We start from the raw sequence: 20,747 nt of genomic DNA, 5'->3' as shown, positions 1-20,747 counted from the left end.
TATGAGCACACTATGGAATATTCACTTAATGAATATTATGTAGCCATTAAAAATTATCATTATGAAGAGTATGAAACATGGGAAATGCTTATAACTGTGAGCCCCAGAGATAGGACACAGGAATTACGTTTACAATCTGAACACATCTATTAATAACAAGGTAATTTGCCTAATTCGGTAGTTCAGAGGCAGAATTTGAACTTGAATGCAAGTCTTTCAACGCTGAGACCACTGCTGTTTCCACCTGCCCATTTTCTGCTGTTGAAACCAAAATGACATTTGGAGGGTGTTGGTCAGAGTGTCTGTCAGGCTGACCATTAGAGTCTGGGGCTCTTCCAACCTGAAACTAATGTAGAGCTTCAAAGCCCTACTGATGGGGGCTCTACAAGAGGTGACTTTTGTCAACCTTACAACCTCTAGTAGCTGGGGTTTTTTTAAGTTTCCCGCTCTCCCCAGTTGGCTCAAGTGATAGAATGGACAAATCTAGAGGACCAGAAGAGGACCTGAGTTGAACCAAAGCCTGCTGTCATTGTAACTTCTTACATGCTGCAGTTGCTACGAACGCATGTGTGTTTTCTCCAGCTCTCTGTTACACACATGTATGTACTATATACATATTTTCATTGTTGTCTTTGTTTGTTTTTACATTTTAACGAATGCATTGAGTTCAAACTGTTAACCATGAAGGCACACCATGCTTTGTAAATCAGCTTTTGCAGTCCATCCTAAGTGCCTAGTGTCAGAGGATACCAGAGAAGAATTTCCTTTAAGAAAGAAAGCATATTTTTTAAAATCCTGAGATTGGAAACCAGAGCCTGCAACTCTGTTTTCTGCATTGCCCACACCCAAAACAGACTAGAACTGTCTGTAGAGCAGAGTTTACTCTGACAGTCATAACCCCTTATGCTGTGCAGAACTTTTCACTTACTCAGCATGATGGCATAAAGTTTTTTAATTTTTATTTCATTCTTTACAACCCAGAGAGGTGGGATGGTACTCAGATTGTCCTTAGTTAGTAGAAGCAGTAGCTCAGGGTCAGAAGTTAAGGCTCTTTTCTTTTTTTCTTTTTTTTTTTTTAAGATTTTATTGGGGAATTGGGGAAGGGGAACAGTGTTGGGGAATTGGGGAAGGGGAGCAGCCAAGTTGTTTTCCTTCCATCTTAGTTGTGGAGGTCACAACTAGCTCACCCACAAGTCCAGTCACCATCCGGCTGTCCATTGGCAGCTCGCAGCCGCTCAGCTCAAGGTGCTGTTTTCAGTCTTAGTTGCGGGTGGGCATAGCCCACCATCTCATGTGGGAGTCGAACTGGCAACCTTGTTGTTAGAAGCACACACTCTCACCAGCTGAGCCATCCTGCTGCCTGTTAGCAACTCAACAGCAGCTCAGCTCAGGCGCACCTCACTGGCGTTAAGGCTCTTTTCTCAAACGCTCTTTTACTGGTCAAAGATCACACAGCGAGCTCATCGTATATGGATAAGCCTGGATTCGAATCCAGTTCTGTCTGATTGATTGATCCATTCATTCATTTATCCTCGCAGGCCCGCATGCACCCACTATGTGTTTCTTCCACACCTTCTATAGGCCATGCCCTCTGCTCGGACGGTGGTGACAGCTAAGATCAAGGCCGGCAGGGACCTGCCCTGGTGGATCTCTCAGCCTCCAGGGAGGACGTTGATCAGTAATGTGACTGTGAAGATTTATGAAAGAGAGGGATGGGGTCTTGGGGAACACTGAACAAGGGGAGCTAACCTAATTGGGGTGGAGTCATGGAAGGCTTATTTTGAGTAGATGACACCTAAGCTGAGACCTCCAAAAACTAAATAGGGAGAGTAAAGTGAGTGGCAGGCAGCGAGAAGGGCGGAGGATTTAAGACGGATGCCTGAGGACCGCCAGCTTGTAATGGGCAGAGGAAAAGTCAGAAGAGGAGAGTCGGGAGGAGTGGCTGCAGTGGCAGCAATTATCAGAAAGTTTGCTGTTTTTAAAGCTGAGAGAAGCGACAGCTTCGGGAAAGAGGGACTAGAAAATCATCTCAGATTCTATTGAGAGGAACTTGTGGTGAAACGTTATATTTCTCTTCCTCCAGGAGTCCCACCATAATGAGAGCAATGATTTAAAACAAACAAACAAGGAACAAACCCACAGGGGGAAAAAAAAGAGAGAGAGACAATAGGCATCACGAGATGTCAGGGAAACAGAAAGTGGGGCTGAATTAGCAGCATGGAGAAAGCTGAATACTGAGCCCCTGCTGATTAAGATGTCAGTGAGGCACATAGCCCAGAAAACCTCTGGAGCAAGGCTCATGGTACAGCCAAGGGCGAGGGTGAGGCGTGGAGCTGACACGTGGAGCTGACATGCGGACGGATTCGGGTCTAAGTGATCATGTAAGCAGCAGCCATTAGACCCTTAGGGCGTCCCCTTCATCTCACACAGACCATCAAATTATCAATCAAGTGTAAGGGCGGAATAAAGATATTTACAGCCATGCACATTCCTAAAAATCATACCTCCCATTCACCTTTTCTCAGGAAGCTTCTGGAAAGTACACTCCACCAAATAAACTAAACCAAGAAGGGGGAGTCCAGGAAGCAAGGGGTTCCATAAAAGAGAGGGGAAGAGAAGTCCCAGAATGATGGATGTGTAGCAGGCCTACAAAACAGACGGGGCTGCGGTCGGGCAGAGCATGCAGAGCAAAGTCCCCACTAAGTGCACCACAGACGTTAATGTCATTGTCATTCCCAATTCCACTTCCATACTTACTGTTTTCACAAAAGCGACACAATTGTCCAAACTGAGATTTTAACGTTGTATACCCAACTCTATAAATTCTGATAAAAAGCAAATCAATTTTAAGACACATATGTTTGCACATTTGTTTTTATGTATGTATGTATGTATGTATTTTTAGCCAAGCATTATGCTGCTCCCTGGGGGAGACAAGTGCATGTAAGTCTGGGGTCCTTGTTCTGTCGTAGTTCTCACAGCCAGAGAAGACTTAACACTGATAGTACTGAAGACAACGAAAGGGGGGACGGTGTAGTGCCAAGTGTCAAGGGAATTTTGAGAAGGCTACCAGCGAGGGACACTATAGGCTAGGGTGGACCAAGAAGGCATAGGAGGATTTGGATAGGAAGAAAGAGAGGGAGGAGTCACAGAACAAAGATCAGAACGAGAAGCTCCTTGAAGTATAGGGGAAGGCTGATGTGACTGTCTGGGAACGAGAAGAGGGGGTTCCCATCCCAGCTCTGCAGCCGCCCCGCTCTGAGTCCTTGAGAAAGGTAATCATATTGCCTGAGCTACACAAGCATTGAAGGAGATCACGCATCGGCATCTGCCTGACATGCAATGGCCCCTTATTTTATTTTCTTGAATTTGTACGTTGAGTCTGAAGCAGAGACCTGTTGACTGCCTGAGGGTCTGAATGATGTTTTCTTGGTGGAATCAAGACCTATAGACTCAGACCTGTCTTTCCAGCCAACTTGGTGGTTGTCGGTCTTGGAAGGTTGTTCAGAGAAGAGTAGTATTTACTGAAGTGGGCCTTTTGGTTTGCCTGAAGTAAAGCTCCTTCAGGCCTCCAGCTCAGACTGTGGAAGTCTCTTTTGTCCCCCATTACTGGCACCCATTAGCTGACTGCCCTTCACAGCATGAATTCTGCCGCTCGCCCTGCTTCCCAGCCCTGCCTCTCTCCCTGATGCCGAGTACACCTGCCTTTGAACGTATTCCACTTTCCAAGGGCCCTTCTCTGCCTGGAGACTGGCTTCCCAGCCCCAGTGCTGAGCCACAGAGCTTTCACGGAGGTCCCTGAGGTGTCGCTCTCTCCTCTGGGCTATAGCATCTATTTGTGGCAGGCACTTTACCGCATTGTGAGCCATCTTCTTGTCTCTCCTATCAGACTGTGAGGTCAGAGGGCAGAGGCTGTGCCTTCATTGTATCTCAAATGACTGTTTACCGAGCATTTCTCTTCGCCTGGCCATGAACTGGGACTTGAGGCTACAGGGGGGGCTTAGACCCCACCTTGGCCTTCCAAAACACTAATTGTGCTGGAGGAAAGGCAGGCATGGGGATGACTAACTGCCATGCAGTTGCACCTGAGCTGTCAGGAAAGGTTGAGCAGTATGAGGATGTGGGGGTGGGGAAAGATGAGAGTGTACCTGGTACACAGTAGATTTTCAGTAGCTAGTTGTTTGGGAGACCTCACAGTGTTTGGCTCTGCAGCCTTGGACAAGCCATTTGACTTCTCTGAGCCTCCGTTGCCTCGTCTGAAAAATGGGGATAATGACTCTTAGTGGGATTAGTCTGCTTATCACAGCACCTGGCACATAGCAGGACTCAATAAACAAAGTGGTGATGGATGTTGTTGTATTTATTGTTACCTTATTGAATGTCTGAGTTTATTACTTCATTGTTAAAAACGTGTACCTGCAGTAGAAATCTAAGAAGTTTAGAGGGCAAGAGTGAGAGGTCAAATATTCTAGTACATCTTTGACTTTTCAGAGGATGTCTTTGAAGGTGTTCTCTGCCAAGTGTCTTCTCATTTACTGTCCTGGCAGTTGAGTGTGAAGGTTGGGATTTCCTCCAGGGTCTGGGAAGGATGAGGGTTTAAAGCTGCTCTCCTTAAATCTCCCAAACTGTCAGATGACCAGAGCAGCAGCCCCCTCAGACTTGGCTTCTTTGAAAAGGATGTGTACCTGTGTCCTCTGGAACGCTGGCCAGCTGCCAGGAATGGCAGCAGGGTGACAGAGGCTCTGTAACCACTCAGGCTTAGGCGGGTAAAGATGCCATCTCTACAGGTGCCGGGATCAGGATCAAGGGGCCTGTTACTCCAGCCCCAAGAGGAGGCAGAAGGCTCAGCTGGGAGGTCTGTTCCCTGAGAAGGTAGTGATCTGTTTTTCCTGCTTTCTGTGACTTTCTTGGGAAGCCTCAAGACCTAGCAGGCCCAGGATCAGCCCTCGTCACCCTGCGTTTAACTATGAGCAGGTGACAGCTCCAGTAGCTCCTCCTGCAGGCGTGTGTGCACGTGCATGTGTGCGCGCACATGCTCTGCCTGTGGCTGCTGGGATCATCCCTTAGCTGTAGTGATGGGCCAGGCCTAGTCGGCAGGACCAGCCTCCCATGTTGTGGGTGCAGCCAAGGTGCTCAGGGTAAGTGATAACAGAGGGGAGAAGCCACAGGTTAGCAGTGTGAAGGGGTTCAAAGGAAATGTCCCTGGGGGGTTCTAGGAAAGGCTAGACCTTTACAACTCGTCTTTCACAGAAAGAGAGCGTGCACTCTCTAGAATGTTCAGCCATGCCTTGGAGGTATATGCTGAAAGGAAGATAGAATTCAGCGTCCCCAATATGTGCGTGTGGGCACATCAAAGGAGGTTGTAGTGTGTTATGCAGATAGAAGAAACATAATCTTACGTGGACTTACTTCTGTCTTAATAATATAAGCCAGTACTGTGTAGAGATAGTGTTGGAGTATTAGTTGCTGCTTTCCCAAGCTTCAAACCAGTACCCTCTTGTCTTTTCGTCATAAAGTGCACATACCCGCAGGCGCAGTATGCTATTAGCCCCTGATGAAGGAGAAGTGAGCTGAGGTTAGCCAGGGGACAGCCAGGAAGCGCCCACCTGGAAGGGCCCACAGCCCACTATCCGTAGCCACTCAGCTGCTAACACTATAACACCTACTGTGTGTCACATATGTATAATCGCTCTCATTTTACAGACAAGGAAAGGAGCACGGAGAAGTGAAGTGACTTGCTCAAGGTCACCAAGGAGGTAGCAGAGTGGGATGAGAATGCCCAGGGTCTCACTCTAAAGCCTGTGCTCTTTCTACTATGCCACAGAGCCTCCGAGACCTGGCCTGTCCAAAATGGGTTTGCTTTGTTTGGTTTGTTTTGACTTGGTTTCATTGTACCTACAACTGATGAGACATTTACTGCAAGCCCCACTATGGGCTTTACATGCATGATCTCATTTCACCCCCAGCCCTGCTCTGAAATAGATGAATGAGGAAACCAGGCTTCAGAAACCCTAAATGATTTGCCCAGGGTTACACAGCTAGTGAGAGTCAGACCTGGAAGTCAAACCCAGGTCTGATTGCACAGTCCATGCTCAGTCCTGGGTCAGGGAGTTCCAGCCAAGTGAAGTTAAATTATGCCAGAGGCAGGATCCCAGTCCTCAGGAACTGAGCTCGGGGAGGCAGGGCCCAGGTGACTACGCCTGGGGTGGTGCTCACATTCCAGCCCAGTGGACAACTAGAAGGCACCAGGGACAGGGAGGCAGGCTGGCCAGTCAGCCACAGGTGCCGTGGTCTAGTACTCCAAGAACCCCCATGGACCGGCTTCATTCAGGTACACAGACAGCCAAGAGGAAGGGCTACGGGGCTTTCAAACCCCTCACTGAGTAGAGAGCAGGAGGCCCCGGCTTGTGGACAGGCCCCCTTTCACTGGTCAGAGAACTGGGGAATCTTCCCTTTAGTCGGAGCCAGGCGGGAGCTCACATTTGTATTACAAGCTAGTATAATGGTGTCTTAAAGTCCCTCTGCTGTCAGAGTCAGAGGCGGCCAGAAGTTTCCATAAACTTTTCATAGCAACAACTGTTGCTCAGTTCCTTGCAAGATAAGTAGCTTTGCTTTTCTCATCGGGCAGTTTCTGCCTAAGGACTGAGGGAGTGATCTGTCTAGGTGGCTAGCGCAGCTATAAAATATTTAACTCGAACATATAATTACATCACCATGATCTCTAATAGGATTTGGTGTCCAGCAGAAGTCCAGTTTGGCCTCTGGCCCAAAGAGATAGACCCAAGTTATTATGTTGAGTGTTACATGCTAGATAAATAAGAAAGAAAGAAATACTGTTCAAATCATTGTGAAACAGACCAACACACATTATAATTATCGTAAAGAAAAATCCACCAGAGTCTGATACTGTATCCATCTTTTAATCATTTTATTGTGTTATGTCCTGATAGGAGTAATTCAAGTATATAATTCACAGAAGCCATCTTGACAGCTCTTGTGAGCACATAGATTTGGGGCCCTGCAAATTTTTCTTATTGTATCTTCCCCAAACACCTGATTAGGACTGTTTGGGAGAAGAGAGCCCAGTAAAGTGTCTAGCTGAATGGAACAGGCCCAGAGGAAGAGAAACAAAAGTGAAGCTGCAGGTCTGGAGAAAAAAAAATATATAGAAATTAAATTTGAAAAAAGTAATGAAAAAAAAAAAAAGAAAGAAAGAAATCAGCAAGGAAGCAAACAGTCCAGTCCAGATCCCACAGAAGGAGCCCAGCCTCAGGATTGGAGGCTGAACACACCAAAGGACATGAAATCAAGTACAAGTTGCCCTTTGTCATTTGATATTTAACAAGTGTCGAGTGAGTAGCTACTCTAGACAAGGCCGTGTGCCAGTCACCAGGGAACCATGGACAAGATGAGGAGCTAGAAATGGATCTCTTACTTTCAAGGAATGTGCAGTCTACCAGGGGAAAGGGGCATATTCATAAATAACTAGACTTCGAGGTAGAATATAGGACGTGATAAGTGAAGGATAGAAGTCAATTGCCATTGGGATTCAGATGAAAGAAAGAGAAACCTCTCTTGTTAGGGGAAGCTTCAAGATAGAGGTAATATTTAATTGGGCCGTGAAGGATGCTTATGACCTGGGCAAGTGTAAGGGGGTAAGGAAAGGGCTCTGCAGGTGAAGTCACCAGCACTGGCACAGTCGGGGAGGCAGCAAGGGGTGTGTGGGTTCAGGAGTGGCTGGGAAGAAATTTGGCGGCAGCACAAAGTAGGCATGAGGACCATTGTGGCAAAGAAATTAGTTTGGTAAGGGCAATTGGGGCCTTAAACTTGTTCAGCAATTTGGGCTTTCTTCTTGCCAGTGTTTCCGAAAATAATAGTTTTGAAATTGTTTTAGATCATATCTAGACAGATTCTATTTAAAATATTATGAATTAATTTTAGTAAATGGGGAAAATATAATTAAGTCTATCAAACCACATTTCTGTTTTTAAAAAAATTTAAGAAAATAAAGGAGTCCATGGGCTGGCCAAGTGGCACGTTGGTTAGGAGTTGGCTTGGGATGCCAACTCAGAGCAGCAGGGCGCCAGTTCGGATCCCACATGGGGGCCAGTGATGCTGTGCCCGCTACAGCTAAGATGGTGAACAACAGCTCAACTTGGAACTGGGCTGCCGTGAGTCGCTGGCAATGGCGCAGGCTTCAGTGGGGCTGGCCAGCAGCTGGCATGCACTTTCGTGAGCGGCCATCCAATGGCGGCGAGTGACTGCCTCACCCGGGAAGAGCGCATTTATAATACCAACATGGGCCAGTGAAGCGATGTCCTCCATAACTAGACTGAAGAACAAAAGGACAGCAACTTGTCTGTTCCCCTTCCCCGATTCCTTCCCCAACACTGTTCCCCTCCCTCAATTCCCCAATAAAATCTTGTAAAAAAAAAAAAGAAAGAAAAGAAAGGGGTCCAAAAAATACTAAGCGACTAATAGGATAGAGGGCATATGGCTATGGCAACAGCATAAAGGCAAAACCCACATAAGTGACGTTCAGAAACACTGCTCCAAGCCAGGGTCATACATCCATATGCCTCCGAAACCAGGCAGGTGACAGCAATGCAGGAAGCTGCAGATAAGGAATGTAGACAACCAGTGTCTGGGCCTGTCCTAACTGAGAAGAGGCTGTTGCCATGCTGGATTTTCCGATTTTTCAGGAAAGCCAGTAAGACTTCTGTATGAACTCTCCTTAAAAAAAAAAAAAAAAAAGTCTAGCAACTAATTCAAATTTTTGAAAACGCAGTGCAAACAAAAGTGTCCACAGGCCTCCAGTTTGTGATACCTACTCTAGATGCAGTGGAGCAGTGTGACCTGAAGAGACTCAATTCCAGGATGACAGCTCTGGCCAATAGGGATAGTACAAACTGAAAGGAACAAGGCTGGAGGCAGAAGTCCACCTAGAATGCTGACGCAGTGGTTCAGGACAGAGGTAACACAAACCAGACATTTCCGCTTTCCAAGTGAAGTCCAGGCCAGCATGGGCGTTTTAACCCGCAAGTATCTAGGTCATCTTTACATAGTTCTGTGCGTCTTCAGACCTGCCTATGCTGACTTACAGGGGGAAGGGGGGACTTGGTTTTCTACGTGGTTTGTAAGCAGTGTCAAGCTTGGTGACAAGCCCTGATAAATGATTGGAGAATAATTAGCAGTTACCTCCCCCACACCCCCATCCCCTCAGAACTTGTTTCTGCTCCTCCATTGTCTGTCATCACAGAATAATTCAGCACCAAGTGATGCTCATTAGATGGAACTCTCTACTCAGCAGCTGAGTTGAGCTTTGAAAAAACTGATTTCTTAAGTAATTTGTTCTGAAGACAGACTTGACATGAAGTTGGCATGATGATCAGCAGGTCACTGCGGGGGAGCACGGAGATGATTATTCTGGATCTGGCTTATTGGACCCCCCATCTTGCTCAGGTTGCTTTGCATTTCAAAAGGTTTCCTATTCTTTAAGAGCTATTCAAATACCACCTTCCGGAGAGGACCAAGCCCTCTTCCTTGGAAGCTGTCCACAAGTGTTTTGCATTCTTGCATAGTTTAGATCTCTCAGTCCCCTCTAGGCTTGTTTTGATACACCTGTGTGTAAAGTCTCAGCCTTTCTTCCAAACCAGTGGTTCTCAAAGTGGTACCCAGAGAACAGGCACTAGCATCACCTAGGACCCTACCCCAGACCTCTTACATCAGAAACTTTGGGAGTAGGGCCTAGCAACCCATGTTTTAACAAGCCCTGCAGGGGACTGACACAGGCTAAAATTCAATAATCACTGAAACTATACCAGTGATAGGAGGAGTAAAGCAACATTTCCTGAGCACTTTCTCTGTGTGTGTGTGTGTGTGTGTGTGTGTATGTGTATAGTAGTTTTATTTAATCTTCAAAACAAAGGTATAAAACAAGTGGTTTTCTCTTTTCACAGATAAATAAACTGAGACCTCAGATACAGCAAATTACTCTAAGTCTCACCCTTAGAAGTAAGAGAGTTGAAATTTAGAGCCAGATCTGCCTAACTCCAAAGCCTAAAGTCATTTTACTGCTTGAGAGCAAGGACCACCACACTTTGGGTCCTCCTGATGGCATCAGCACTGTGGAGTCAACAGAGACTTGATTGAATGAATGAATGAATGATAATGAGTAAATGGATCAATGTTATTGTCCAAGTATGATATGGTTGTGAGTGGCAAGAACTGCATTTTGATTCTTGAATGCCAGTTTTCAAACCAGAATTTCCGTTAACAAGCCAAAATAGGTACTATTTGGAATGTCCTGGTCCTGTCAGCATCCTTTGTGTTGTCCTCACTCTATAGTTGACAGAGACTGAAGGCAACAGGAGTGGGGTCAGCATGTGTTCTTACTGTGCTGGCAGCAGTGGTATAGTGGAGGAATTCCTAGATTAGGTGGGAGCAGAAATCCAGATTTGAAAACTAGCCCTGTCACTGAGTAAGTTCTCTGTGCCTTCGTGTCCTCTTCTGCAAAATGGGGATAGTAAATAGCACCTTCCCTTCCTACATGCAGAGCTGTTGTAAGGGTCAAATAAACTTACATAGAGAAATGCTCTAAAAACACTAAGTCTTGCACGTATCTGTTATCATCAAAGCCTGCAAAGTACCAGGAAGAGCCTGATAAGGTCCAAGGTGAGTGAATGAGTCAGGGTTCTTTCAGTCACGAGGAGCAAAAACACACTCATGCAACCTCAAGGAAAGGCAGGAGTGGCAATGAAGTAGTTTCCAAAAGATTTCCATGGTTTGGGACCAAAATAGGCACTGAAAAGCCTCCGGCAGTCCAGGCAGTTCCCGGGGCCCCACTCGTTCTCTACCTCTCGTGGGTTACATGGCCTCTTGCTTGTCATGTCCCTGACACTCTCGGAGCTTCAGCTCCATTCACCACTCCTGGCTGACAGGCTCGCATCCTCTGCTCACCCGGGACTGCTTTCTGTGAACTTTGGCTCCTATCTGGACAGAATAACCTTACCATCACCTCTCTTGCCGTCATATCGTTTGGCTTCCACGCTCATACTCTCATCACTGACTGCCACATTCCCTGGTGTACATTTTAGTTCAAATACTAGAGAGCAGGACTCTGACTGGCCCACATCTTCTGAGCACCGGGCCATGCCATAGAGTGCAGGTCAGTCAGCCAATGAATTGAGTCTCCTTGGGTCACGTGCTTATCCCTGGCCAACTAGCTGTGGCCAGTGAGGAAGTGGCGTCATCTGGTTCACCTGTGCCTGCTGCTTAGGCAGGAAGTGTGAGTAGAGCAGTGTTCACTCAAAAGGAACAGTGGGTGAAGGATATTTTTTAAAAAGAGATTTTTGGGGGCAATTGGGGAAGGGGAACAGTGTTGGGGAATTGGGGAAGGGGAACAGCCAAGTTGTTGTCCTTCAATCTTAGTTGTGGAGGGCGCAGCTAGCTCACCCCCAAGTCCAGTCGCCATCTGGCCACCCATTGGCAGCTCATGGCTGCTCAGCTCAAGATGTCCTGTTCAATCTAGTTGCAGGTGGGCATAGCCCACCATCCCATGTGGAAGTCAAACCAGCAACCTTGTTGTTAGGAGCACATGCTCTCACTAGCTGAGCCGTCCTGCCACCTGTTGGCAGCTCAGCGGCAGATCAGCTTGGGCGCCGCTCACTGGCCCATGTGGGAATCGAACCAGCGACCCTGTTGTGCAGAGCTTGCACTCTGAACCAACTGAGCCACTCAGCCGGCCCCAGTGGGTGAAGGATCGATGAATCTATAAGGGAAGGAAAAGCATCTCCAAACACGTGAGCAGCACCTCTCCTTGGAAGGCCTTATGCTGTTGAACAGCATAGCACCTGTCATTCTCCTCACCATTTGATGTGTGTGTCTCAGTGGCCTCTCTGGCATATGCTCACAGGGCATGGGAGGAGACAGTGCACATGCAGCGTTCTCTGGGAAAGGCAGCAGAATCAAAGCCAACTGTGAGGACTCTGACATCTGTGAAAGCTGCTGCCGACAGCCCCGGGAAAGATGTGGGAGCTCTGAGTGAGAGGCAGCCAGTGAGCCCCTGCTCTCTAGTCCTGTACCTGCCCACTTGGCCTTGGTGACTCACTGGAGAGCCCTCTCACAGGATAGATGATAATGTGATGCTAGCTATCTGAGGACACAGCAGGGAGGTTCGAAAAGTTGGAGTCTGCCCTTAAACGACACACTTCCTTTTTCTCTCTCAGGCCCTAAACATGATGATCTAAGCTTTTCTGTTTGTGTCGTTTTCTAAGTACTGGCAATTTGGTTTGATTTATTAAGTCACCGGATGTTAGATCTGAAAGAACATTTAATCTACCCACTTCACCTGAACACTTCCTGAGCCAGATTAGATGCTCAGTAAAGACTTACTGAAGAAATGTAATGAATTTTGTATATGAAAAGAAAGCCCCTGAGAAAAAGGGACTAGGCCAAGGACTAGCTGGTGGCAGGAGTAGGACTCAGTCCAGGCATGTTCCCTTAGACCATGACTCGTAGAATCGTAAGGTTTCAGGTTTGGAAGATGCCATGCAACTTATCTTTAATGCCTCTGCAATACCCCTGCCAGTCATTAATTTGTCCTCTCCTTGTATACATTCAGCGACCTTATAGGCTACCTAATCCATTCATTTAGTCATTCATCCAACAAACATTCATTTAACACCCACTTTGAGTCAAGGATGATACTATTTACAGAAGATTCAAAGATGAATAACACGTTTCCAGCCTTCAAGAAGTTTACGATATTTGGGCACATACATACACATCAACAGTATAACCCTGGGGCCGCCAGTTAGCTCGGTCGGTTAGTGCACAGTGCTTATAACACCAAGGTTGCCAGTTCAATCCCTGCATGGCCCACTGAGCTGTGCCCTCCACAACTAGATTGAAACGACTACTTGACTTGGAGCTGATGGGTCCTGGGTGGGGGTGGGGGACGGGGTAGAGGGGTCAATGTAACCCAACATAGTAAGTGGCATTCTGCTCTGACTCTTACAAAACTCTTCTTTTGAACCAAGTCCATTTCCCAAGGACTCTAGTCCTTACTCATTGGACCTATGACAACCGATTAGGGCCACGAAACAAAAGTCTAATGCTTATTTCACATATCAGTCAGCCCTTCATTTTAAAACAGAGGTCATACCCCTTTAGTAAGCTAAATTCCCGATTCCTTCAAGAATTCTTTCTTTGAAATGTAATTTCAAGTTCTCTTATCCTTCTGGTTGCTCTTTGATGGATATGCTCCAGTTTATCTTATCAGTCTCTTCAATGTGGCTCCCAGATGTGAACTACAAGTATAGTCTGAGAGTACAATACAAGATTCAACCTCCTGTCACTCCCTTCATTGTAGGCATTGTACATCTCAAAATATAGGACAAAGAAACAATAGCCTTGTCAGCCACCAACTGTTCTCTTGAGTCTGACTGTTGTGCCATGCTATTGCCCTGACCTCTTCCTCCATGTCATTTCCCCCTTTTATTCCTACTGAGTTTCTCAACAACAAACATTACCAAGGACTTGCTTTATGCGTAGCACTCACCAGACTCTTTGGAGAACCAGACATGATACTAGTCTTCAAGGAGCTCAGCCTCATTGGTGAAATTTGGTTTGCCCCCAAATAGATTATTAACAAAGAACCAATATGGAATATAATCAAGGGCACCATCTTTTTTCTAGACCCCTCCTTAGAGCTGCTCTTACTAGTGGTTGGTGGACTTCTGGGCATGATTGAAAACAGATCTCCCAATTCAAATGCCAGCAGAACTGGCTTCAAGCCCAGACTGTCAGGGGCTTTGTCAATTTTTTGTCATTGCGTTGACCTAGACTGTGGCAGACTGAAGGCCTTTGAATTCCATCATCTGCGGAGAAAGCTGGGGCATCTATAGGGACTGACACCTCCCGAGTCATGGAACAGCTTTCCAGCACCTGGCACCTACCCAGTGCCAATCTAGAGTGCACTGTGGAAAAAAAAAAGTTCTTTCAGATGTTGGCATGAATCTGCCTGTGTTTGGGCTTCTGGGAGATAACAGGTTTAATTTGCTTTGACAGTGCTTTTCCCCAGGAGGGAATTTATCCAAACACCCTGCCTTCTTCACATTCAGCACAATTCTTGTTTGCTTTCTCATTTTAACTGTGGGGGAGTTTCTGTGTGCTTTATATGCATATGTATGAGTGTGTTTACCCCCAATAGCCCACCTGGTTTGGATTCATTAGACCAAGTTAGTGTGTTGTTTTGGTTCACAAATTGAAGGCATGTATGGCCTTTTCCTAAAGCCAAAATACCAACTCTGCCAAGTCCTGGGCAAACCTCTTATGCACAGCGCTACACTAGTTGCTCTTCAAAATACTCCTCTGAGGTGGATGCTATTATTAACCCCATTTCACAGTTGCGGAAACTGATGTTTTGAGATGACTTGTCCAATGGGCACCTAGCTAATAAGAGGGGAGCATGGCTCCAGAGCGCAGAATTTGGTCCAGGCCATATACCACCAACGTTGGCTTGAACTTGGTTCATCTACCAGATTTGCCCTTATAGCTATAACCTTAAGAAAGTGACTTCAGCCCTCAGTCTCCTTCTGAGACTAAAATGGTAGTACAGGTACCGATTTCTCATAATTATTATAAAAAATGAATTAGAATATTTGACATACCTTTCACAGTTCCATCTGAAGGAATGAGAGGATCTTTGTTAGAGTCTTGAGTTGCTGTAGAATTAGTTATGTTATCTAGGTTGTTTCCTGCTCTTCTTTCAGTTGCCAATAAGAAACCCAATCCCTTTTCAGGATCAAAGGGGATGTAACAGACGTAACCTAAAGTAGAAGCGTCACTAGCTGTAGTCAAGGCGCTGCATCTAGTTGGCTGTCCTGGAGTCTAGGTTCCTTCTTTCTTGCTTGAAGCATGAGCGTCCATCCCACAGAGAGGCCAAACGAGGCATCAGAGAGTGGATCTCTGTTGGGCAATAGCTAGACTCTGGCTCCTTAACCAAGCACTCCCAAAAAGTTGCCAGCATCCACTTTTACAACGTAAAGAGAGACAGGAGAAGCAGAGGAAGATGTTGTAGGTAGTAAACGCAAGCTTCTGTTAGCTGGGACACATCCCAGGGAAGCAAGACAGAGGAGGAGCTGGGAGGGAGGGACGGATAAGTGCTGGGTGAGCAGAAAGGAGACACCCAGGGGGTGAGTTCCAACCTTACTCACAGCTGGTTCCCTCTGTCTTTCAAGCTGGAATCCACCATCAGGGTCCCATGAACACAGAGATGCGCCTGCTCAGATCAGAGCATGAGGCAGGTGTGCCTGTGTCATGGGAAGCTGATGGAGGAGAAGAACCTCCTACCCTCTTCTGGGTTAACTGCCTCAGTGAAACAGGAGTCCAGTAGGCAGTTAGGCAGATTTCCCTCTGTGATCTCTCTTTGTTTCCTACAAAATGGGCTTTGGGATTTCAAAACAGAAAAACGGAAGATGACTAATAAAGACAGGCTTTTCCGGGGAACATCATCCCTGGACTCAGGAAGACATAGTTATCAACTGTAATCCTTTCACCTTAACACGGAGACGCGAATGATTTGTTTCTGAATAAGGGTAGTGAGCAGAAAAAACGAGGCATTGCAGTGAGATCACCAGCCGTCTGTGGCCTCCTGTCTCCCACGTCTCCTCCAGGGAGGAGCATTGTTGTCTTCGCTTCCTTCTGCAGGTGCCCCTTTGTGTTTTGAGCAATATTTTGTTGAACATCCAGAGAGCACACCCACTCACATCACATGTCCAGAGAACGAGCTAAGGAAACATCGAAACTCTGCATTCCAATAATGATGAAAGGAAAAAGAAGTTCCTGAAAATCATATTCCCTAGCAGGACCCACTGCTGTGATAGAAAAACAAAAGCTAGGGGTAAAGGCCCCTCTTTTCCAATATAACGTACACCTAGTTATGAAAATCAGTTATTCATAGGCAGCTGAATTTTTCATTTAGGTTTGAGCAGATCTAAAGGTACATCTTCTGCAAAGTAAAGGCAGCTGCAGTTTGAACGTGGGCAAAGCAGGAAGGAACTATAGAGGGAAGAAATTCATCAAACACTAATTGGAAACATAGCAACATATTTATTCAATAAAGGTCACACTCCTCCCAAGCCAATGAGTGTCACTTCTGCACTAGCGTTTAGCATAGAGATAGCTGGTCACTGGGGACTCATTATTTGTGGGAATCCCAGGTGGACCCCAAGTAGTTAAAACATTTCCAAGTGGAAGAAAAATTATATACATAAACATTTCATCCAAAGGAAATTTTCTCCAAACGTCTCCCTTCTACTTCCTTGTTGCTATCATAAAATGATTCCATGTCTCCTAAAATTTCTGTCTTCTCTGAAACCAATAGCCTCGGGCAAGTTTTGTAGCAAACAGCCTTCTATGCTGTCAGATTTAGCAATCAACACTATACTCGGTCACAGAAAATACACTTCCTTCACTTTTTCATTATGAAGGCTTTTTGACAGATTATTAACAAGTTTGTATCTTGAAGACTTCATAAATCAAAATCCAGAAAGTGTATGACACTTATCTACAATTGATCCTGTTAAAAATGCAACTGGTAATTATGGTGATTTTATTAGGAGATAATTTTACACCACTGGTTTTGAGAAGGACTGAACCATAGAATTTTGTACCTGGGAGAGATCTCTCTGAGATCACGTAGTTGAATTCTTTCAGGGATAGCAACAAATGTTTATTAAGACTCTTCTGTGGACTGGTACAGGGCAAATGCGGAAATGAATACACTCAGTTTCTGCCCTCAGGGAGTTCCCAGTCCACTATGGAGACTATTTTGAGCTTTAATAAGGGTGAAGGAAAGAGAGTCCTGGAGTAACTTAGCCTGTTTAAGGAATCAGGAAGGCTTGTCAGAGGCGGTGACGTTTGAGGTGAATCTGAAAGAGGGAATAGGAGTCGCTAAGAAGGGAGTTATGGGAGGAGCAAGAGCAACGATGACCAAACAGGTGCAGTAAGATGAAGTGACACGGCCAAGGCCCCACAGCCATTCAGTAGCAGAACAAGACCTGGAGGCCAAGCCTTCTGCCTCTCGGTCCTGTACTTCTGCCAATCTGCAGATGGAACCCACCCCGAGTTGTACCATTAGCCAGTCGCTGAAAATGAAAATACTCTTGCGTTAAAGTTTACTCAAAATTCTTAAAAGAATATTCAAAACGAAATTTCCTAAGTCATCCTCTATTTTAAAAGAAAAAGTATTTAGGAAGCCACTTTTTTTTTTTTAAGATTTTTTTTGGGGAATTGGGGGTTGGGAACAGCGCTGGGGAATTGGGGGAAGGGGAACAGACAAATTGCTGTCGTTTTGTTCTTCAGTCTAGTTGTGGAGGACGTTGCTTCACTGGCCCAAGTTGGCACCATCATTGCGCTCTTCCCGGGCGAGGCAGATCAGTCGCTGGCTTCTGGACGGCCACTCACAGCGGCTGCTGGCCGCTTTCAGTAGCCCATGGCAACCCACTGCAGCAGGGGCTGCAGCCTATGCCATCGCTGGTGACTCACGGCAGCCCAGCTCCAGGTTGAGCTGTTGTTCAGCATCTTAGCTGTAGAGGGCAGTGTCACTGGCCCTCATATGTGGGATCTGAACCGGGGCCCTCTGGCGTCCCAAGCCAGCTCTTAACCAACGTGCCACTCAGCCGGCCCTAGGAAGCCACTTCTAACTTAAAGGTATTAGGAACCTGGATTCTGGGCAAAGCCAATGGAAAGCAAAGATGCTCAGGGGCCTGCCGAGACCCAGACCGTTTTGCCCTGAAATGAGAACATGTGTTAGATTAGACACTCTTGCTCTTAACTCTGTGTGAGTGAAAAATGCTGCTCGTGGGCTGGCCGAGTGGCTCAGTTGGTTAAGAGCTCGCTCAAGAGTTTGAGCTCTGAGCAACAGTGGTTCGATGCCCAGCCCGAGCTGAGCTGCCACTGAGCTGCCAACAGGAGGCAGGATGGCTCAGCCTAAAAAAAAATGCTGCTCGTGTTGGCGCAACAAGGAGTGCGTGCAATTTCCCACCCACTCACGAAAGGAACCCTTTTTCCAAACCTTTTAAGTAGTTTCCAAATTGATAATGGCAGACAATTGGGAAAAGACCTTTCTGGGAGGTTCACCTTGCCGTGAGTCCTCCTCTTCTCCCTACCTCGTCCCTCATGGATCCACACCCAAGCCACTCTTCAAGCCCATTTCCTCCGAGAAGCCTTCCCTCTGCTGGTTTTGCCCCATATCAGCTGCCATTGCATTGGCTTTGCTACATTTGAGCTTGATACCCCTGTCCGGATGCCTTTTCTGCACAGCTGCTCTCTTAATTAATGACAGACTCATAGAATTTTAGAACAGGAAGCATTCCTAGGGGTCATCTCCATCGCCTTCATTTTACGCATGAGGAAGGTGAGACCCAGAGATGGGTCGGAAGTTGCTTTACGTCACCCGGCATGGTACTGGAAGGATGGACCCCAAACCAGTTCTCTTTACCTCTAGGCAGAGCTTTTTCTATGCCCTAGCTGCTGCCCAGGTGACAGTGTTCTCTCGTTCTCCCAGCTGGGCTACACATTTCCTATGGGCAAGACTCATGTCTTACATGGTACCATCTCATTTAGCAGAGGCCTTAGTCTTGGTTTCAGTACTTGTAGTTGTGAGCTAAGACAACAGGTTGAATCCTTAACTCTGCCCCACCTTACTAACCTTTTCCTCCGCTTTGACTCTGCTGACTCACTCTGAGACCTTGAGCGAGTCACTGCCCCTCCTCTGGGTCTCAGTTTCCTTCTCTGTTAAATGAGAGCATTGGGCTAGATGGTCTCTTGGGTCCCTTTAGGCTCTGGAAGTTCTAGAATTCTCAATCTTCCAACTGGGTCCTTGCTGTCTTTAGGACGGACCTCACTGCCCCATAGATCGGTCACCTCGCTCATTCTCCTGGTTCTGCTGTGGAATAAGTTCCCTTAAGGCCCAGATAGCATAATGTCATTGAAGAAGACCAGGCTTGGAGTCCAAAAGCCTAGGTTCCAATACCGCCTCCATAACATAGTATCTGCGTGGCCTTCAGCAAGTCACTTCATCTCTCTTGCAGCCATCTTTCTTTTTCCCTTCCTTCCTTCCTTCCTTCCTTCCTTCCTTCCTTCCTTCCTTCCTTCCTTCCTTCCTTTCTTTCTTTCTTCCCTTCTTCTTGTAAAATAGGAATAACAATATATTCTTGCAGATTTGGCGTCAGTGAAATGACATACACTTTGTGGAAATACATGGCACAAAGAAGGCATGCACTCTATAGTAGCTTCTTTACTTTTTTACACATCCAGCATTATTGAGAAGTGGGCTGCTTCAAATAAACAGATTTTCTAGCTAATGGGGTTTACTGACAGGAGCTATAAAACATTGACTACCTTTTTACTGAAATATTTCCAAAGTGAATTCTGTATTCCCTTGACATGTCACACAGACAATACCAAAGCATTAGGGGAGGTAGAGAAAGCCACATTCTTGCAAAGGTGGGCATGATAGCTGATGCCAGGGCTGCAGGTAGGCAGAGGGAATGTGAAAGAAAACTCATATGCCTTTTAAAAGAGCTTAACTTTTTTCATTTTGGCCAGTGGGAGCTGTCGAAGGGCTTTAAGTAGGGGAATGACAGGATCTGTTTGTTTCAGAGACCTCAGGGAGGGAAGGGAGCAAGAGAAGAAGTTGAGAAGCCAGCCATGAGGCTGTTGTGTTAGCCGGGTGAGAAATGGTGGGGACCTGCACTGTGGTAAAAAATCAGAGGTGGGAAAAGACAGATTTACAAATGCTTAATAACTTTGAAAGACAAATTCATGGAATTTCAGCACATTATAAGAAAAATGTAAAACACAGGAAAAATTATAAAATGTTTGTGTAAGAACCACAAGAATCACCCAATAACCCAGCATCCAAAGATAACCATTGCGAACAGGTGGTTTTTCCCTGGGAACTGTTTTTTCCTAATGTGTTTAGCTGAAAATTTTCTAATGTATTTGTAGATACAAATGTGATTTATAAAAATTGGTTCAGGCAGACATTTTCCAGAACACGTCTCTTAATGTCAGTTGCGATGTACCTCAGTAAGAGTAAAAATAACATGTAATTTTGAACTCAATTGGTTCCTTTCCGTGAATGGTCCAGAAGAGCTCTCGTGTGTGTGGGTCCTGGTTTGAGGCTTGATCCCTGGGCCCTTTGTTTGGGTAAAGAAGTTTCTGTTTTCAGCTCCCCTTCTCTTTTCTCCCCCCCCCATCCCCCCAGAATCAGTGGATAACTGCCCCAGCAACTGCTATGGCAACGGCGACTGCATCTCTGGGATCTGCCACTGTTTCCTGGGCTTCCTGGGCCCTGACTGCGGCAGAGGTAAGCACTCCGAGTGTGGGCCTGTGGTTTCCACTCCCCAGGCCACTGGGGCAGCTCAGGTTCCACTTCTCAGAACAAGTGCAGAACTCTAGTCCACCTCCTGCCTCTCAGAAAGGGCTATTCTTCAGAAGCCCCCAGAGCCAGGTCTGCAGGCAGAGCCATGGCCTCATCAGCCATTGTGACCCACGTGTGCATGACTGGAGGGAGTGGGGGGAAGGGTCAGGAAGGAAGAGCCTTTACAGGGGCAGCCATGTGGACTTCGTGTCCTACTGTGGCGGCAGAGGGAGTTGCATGGGGGTCCTTTTAAAAGTTGACTTCTGAGCACCATTCTGTTACTAGATGGGATGCTGCCCAATTCATGAATTGCTTA

General features: G+C 46.4%; 1 protein-coding gene across 11 annotated transcripts in view; it reads left to right on the top strand.

Annotated features, from left to right (window-relative positions):
* The window catches only part of TENM4 (teneurin transmembrane protein 4), a 601,437-nt gene that overhangs the window by 438,658 nt on the left and 142,032 nt on the right, over window positions 1-20,747 (top strand). For all 11 annotated transcript variants that reach the window (XM_019623651.1, XM_019623656.1, XM_019623660.1 and 8 more), the window contains one exon: window positions 20,276-20,377. In XM_019623651.1, coding sequence (XP_019479196.1) covers window positions 20,276-20,377 — 102 coding nt within the window. The remainder of the gene's footprint in view (window positions 1-20,275; window positions 20,378-20,747) is intronic.

The sequence above is a fragment of the Hipposideros armiger genome, unplaced genomic scaffold (assembly GCF_001890085.2).
Source record: "Hipposideros armiger isolate ML-2016 unplaced genomic scaffold, ASM189008v1 scaffold_556, whole genome shotgun sequence".
Taxonomy (NCBI): Eukaryota; Metazoa; Chordata; class Mammalia; order Chiroptera; family Hipposideridae; genus Hipposideros; species Hipposideros armiger.
This window is presented reverse-complemented; position numbering and strand designations above follow the sequence as displayed.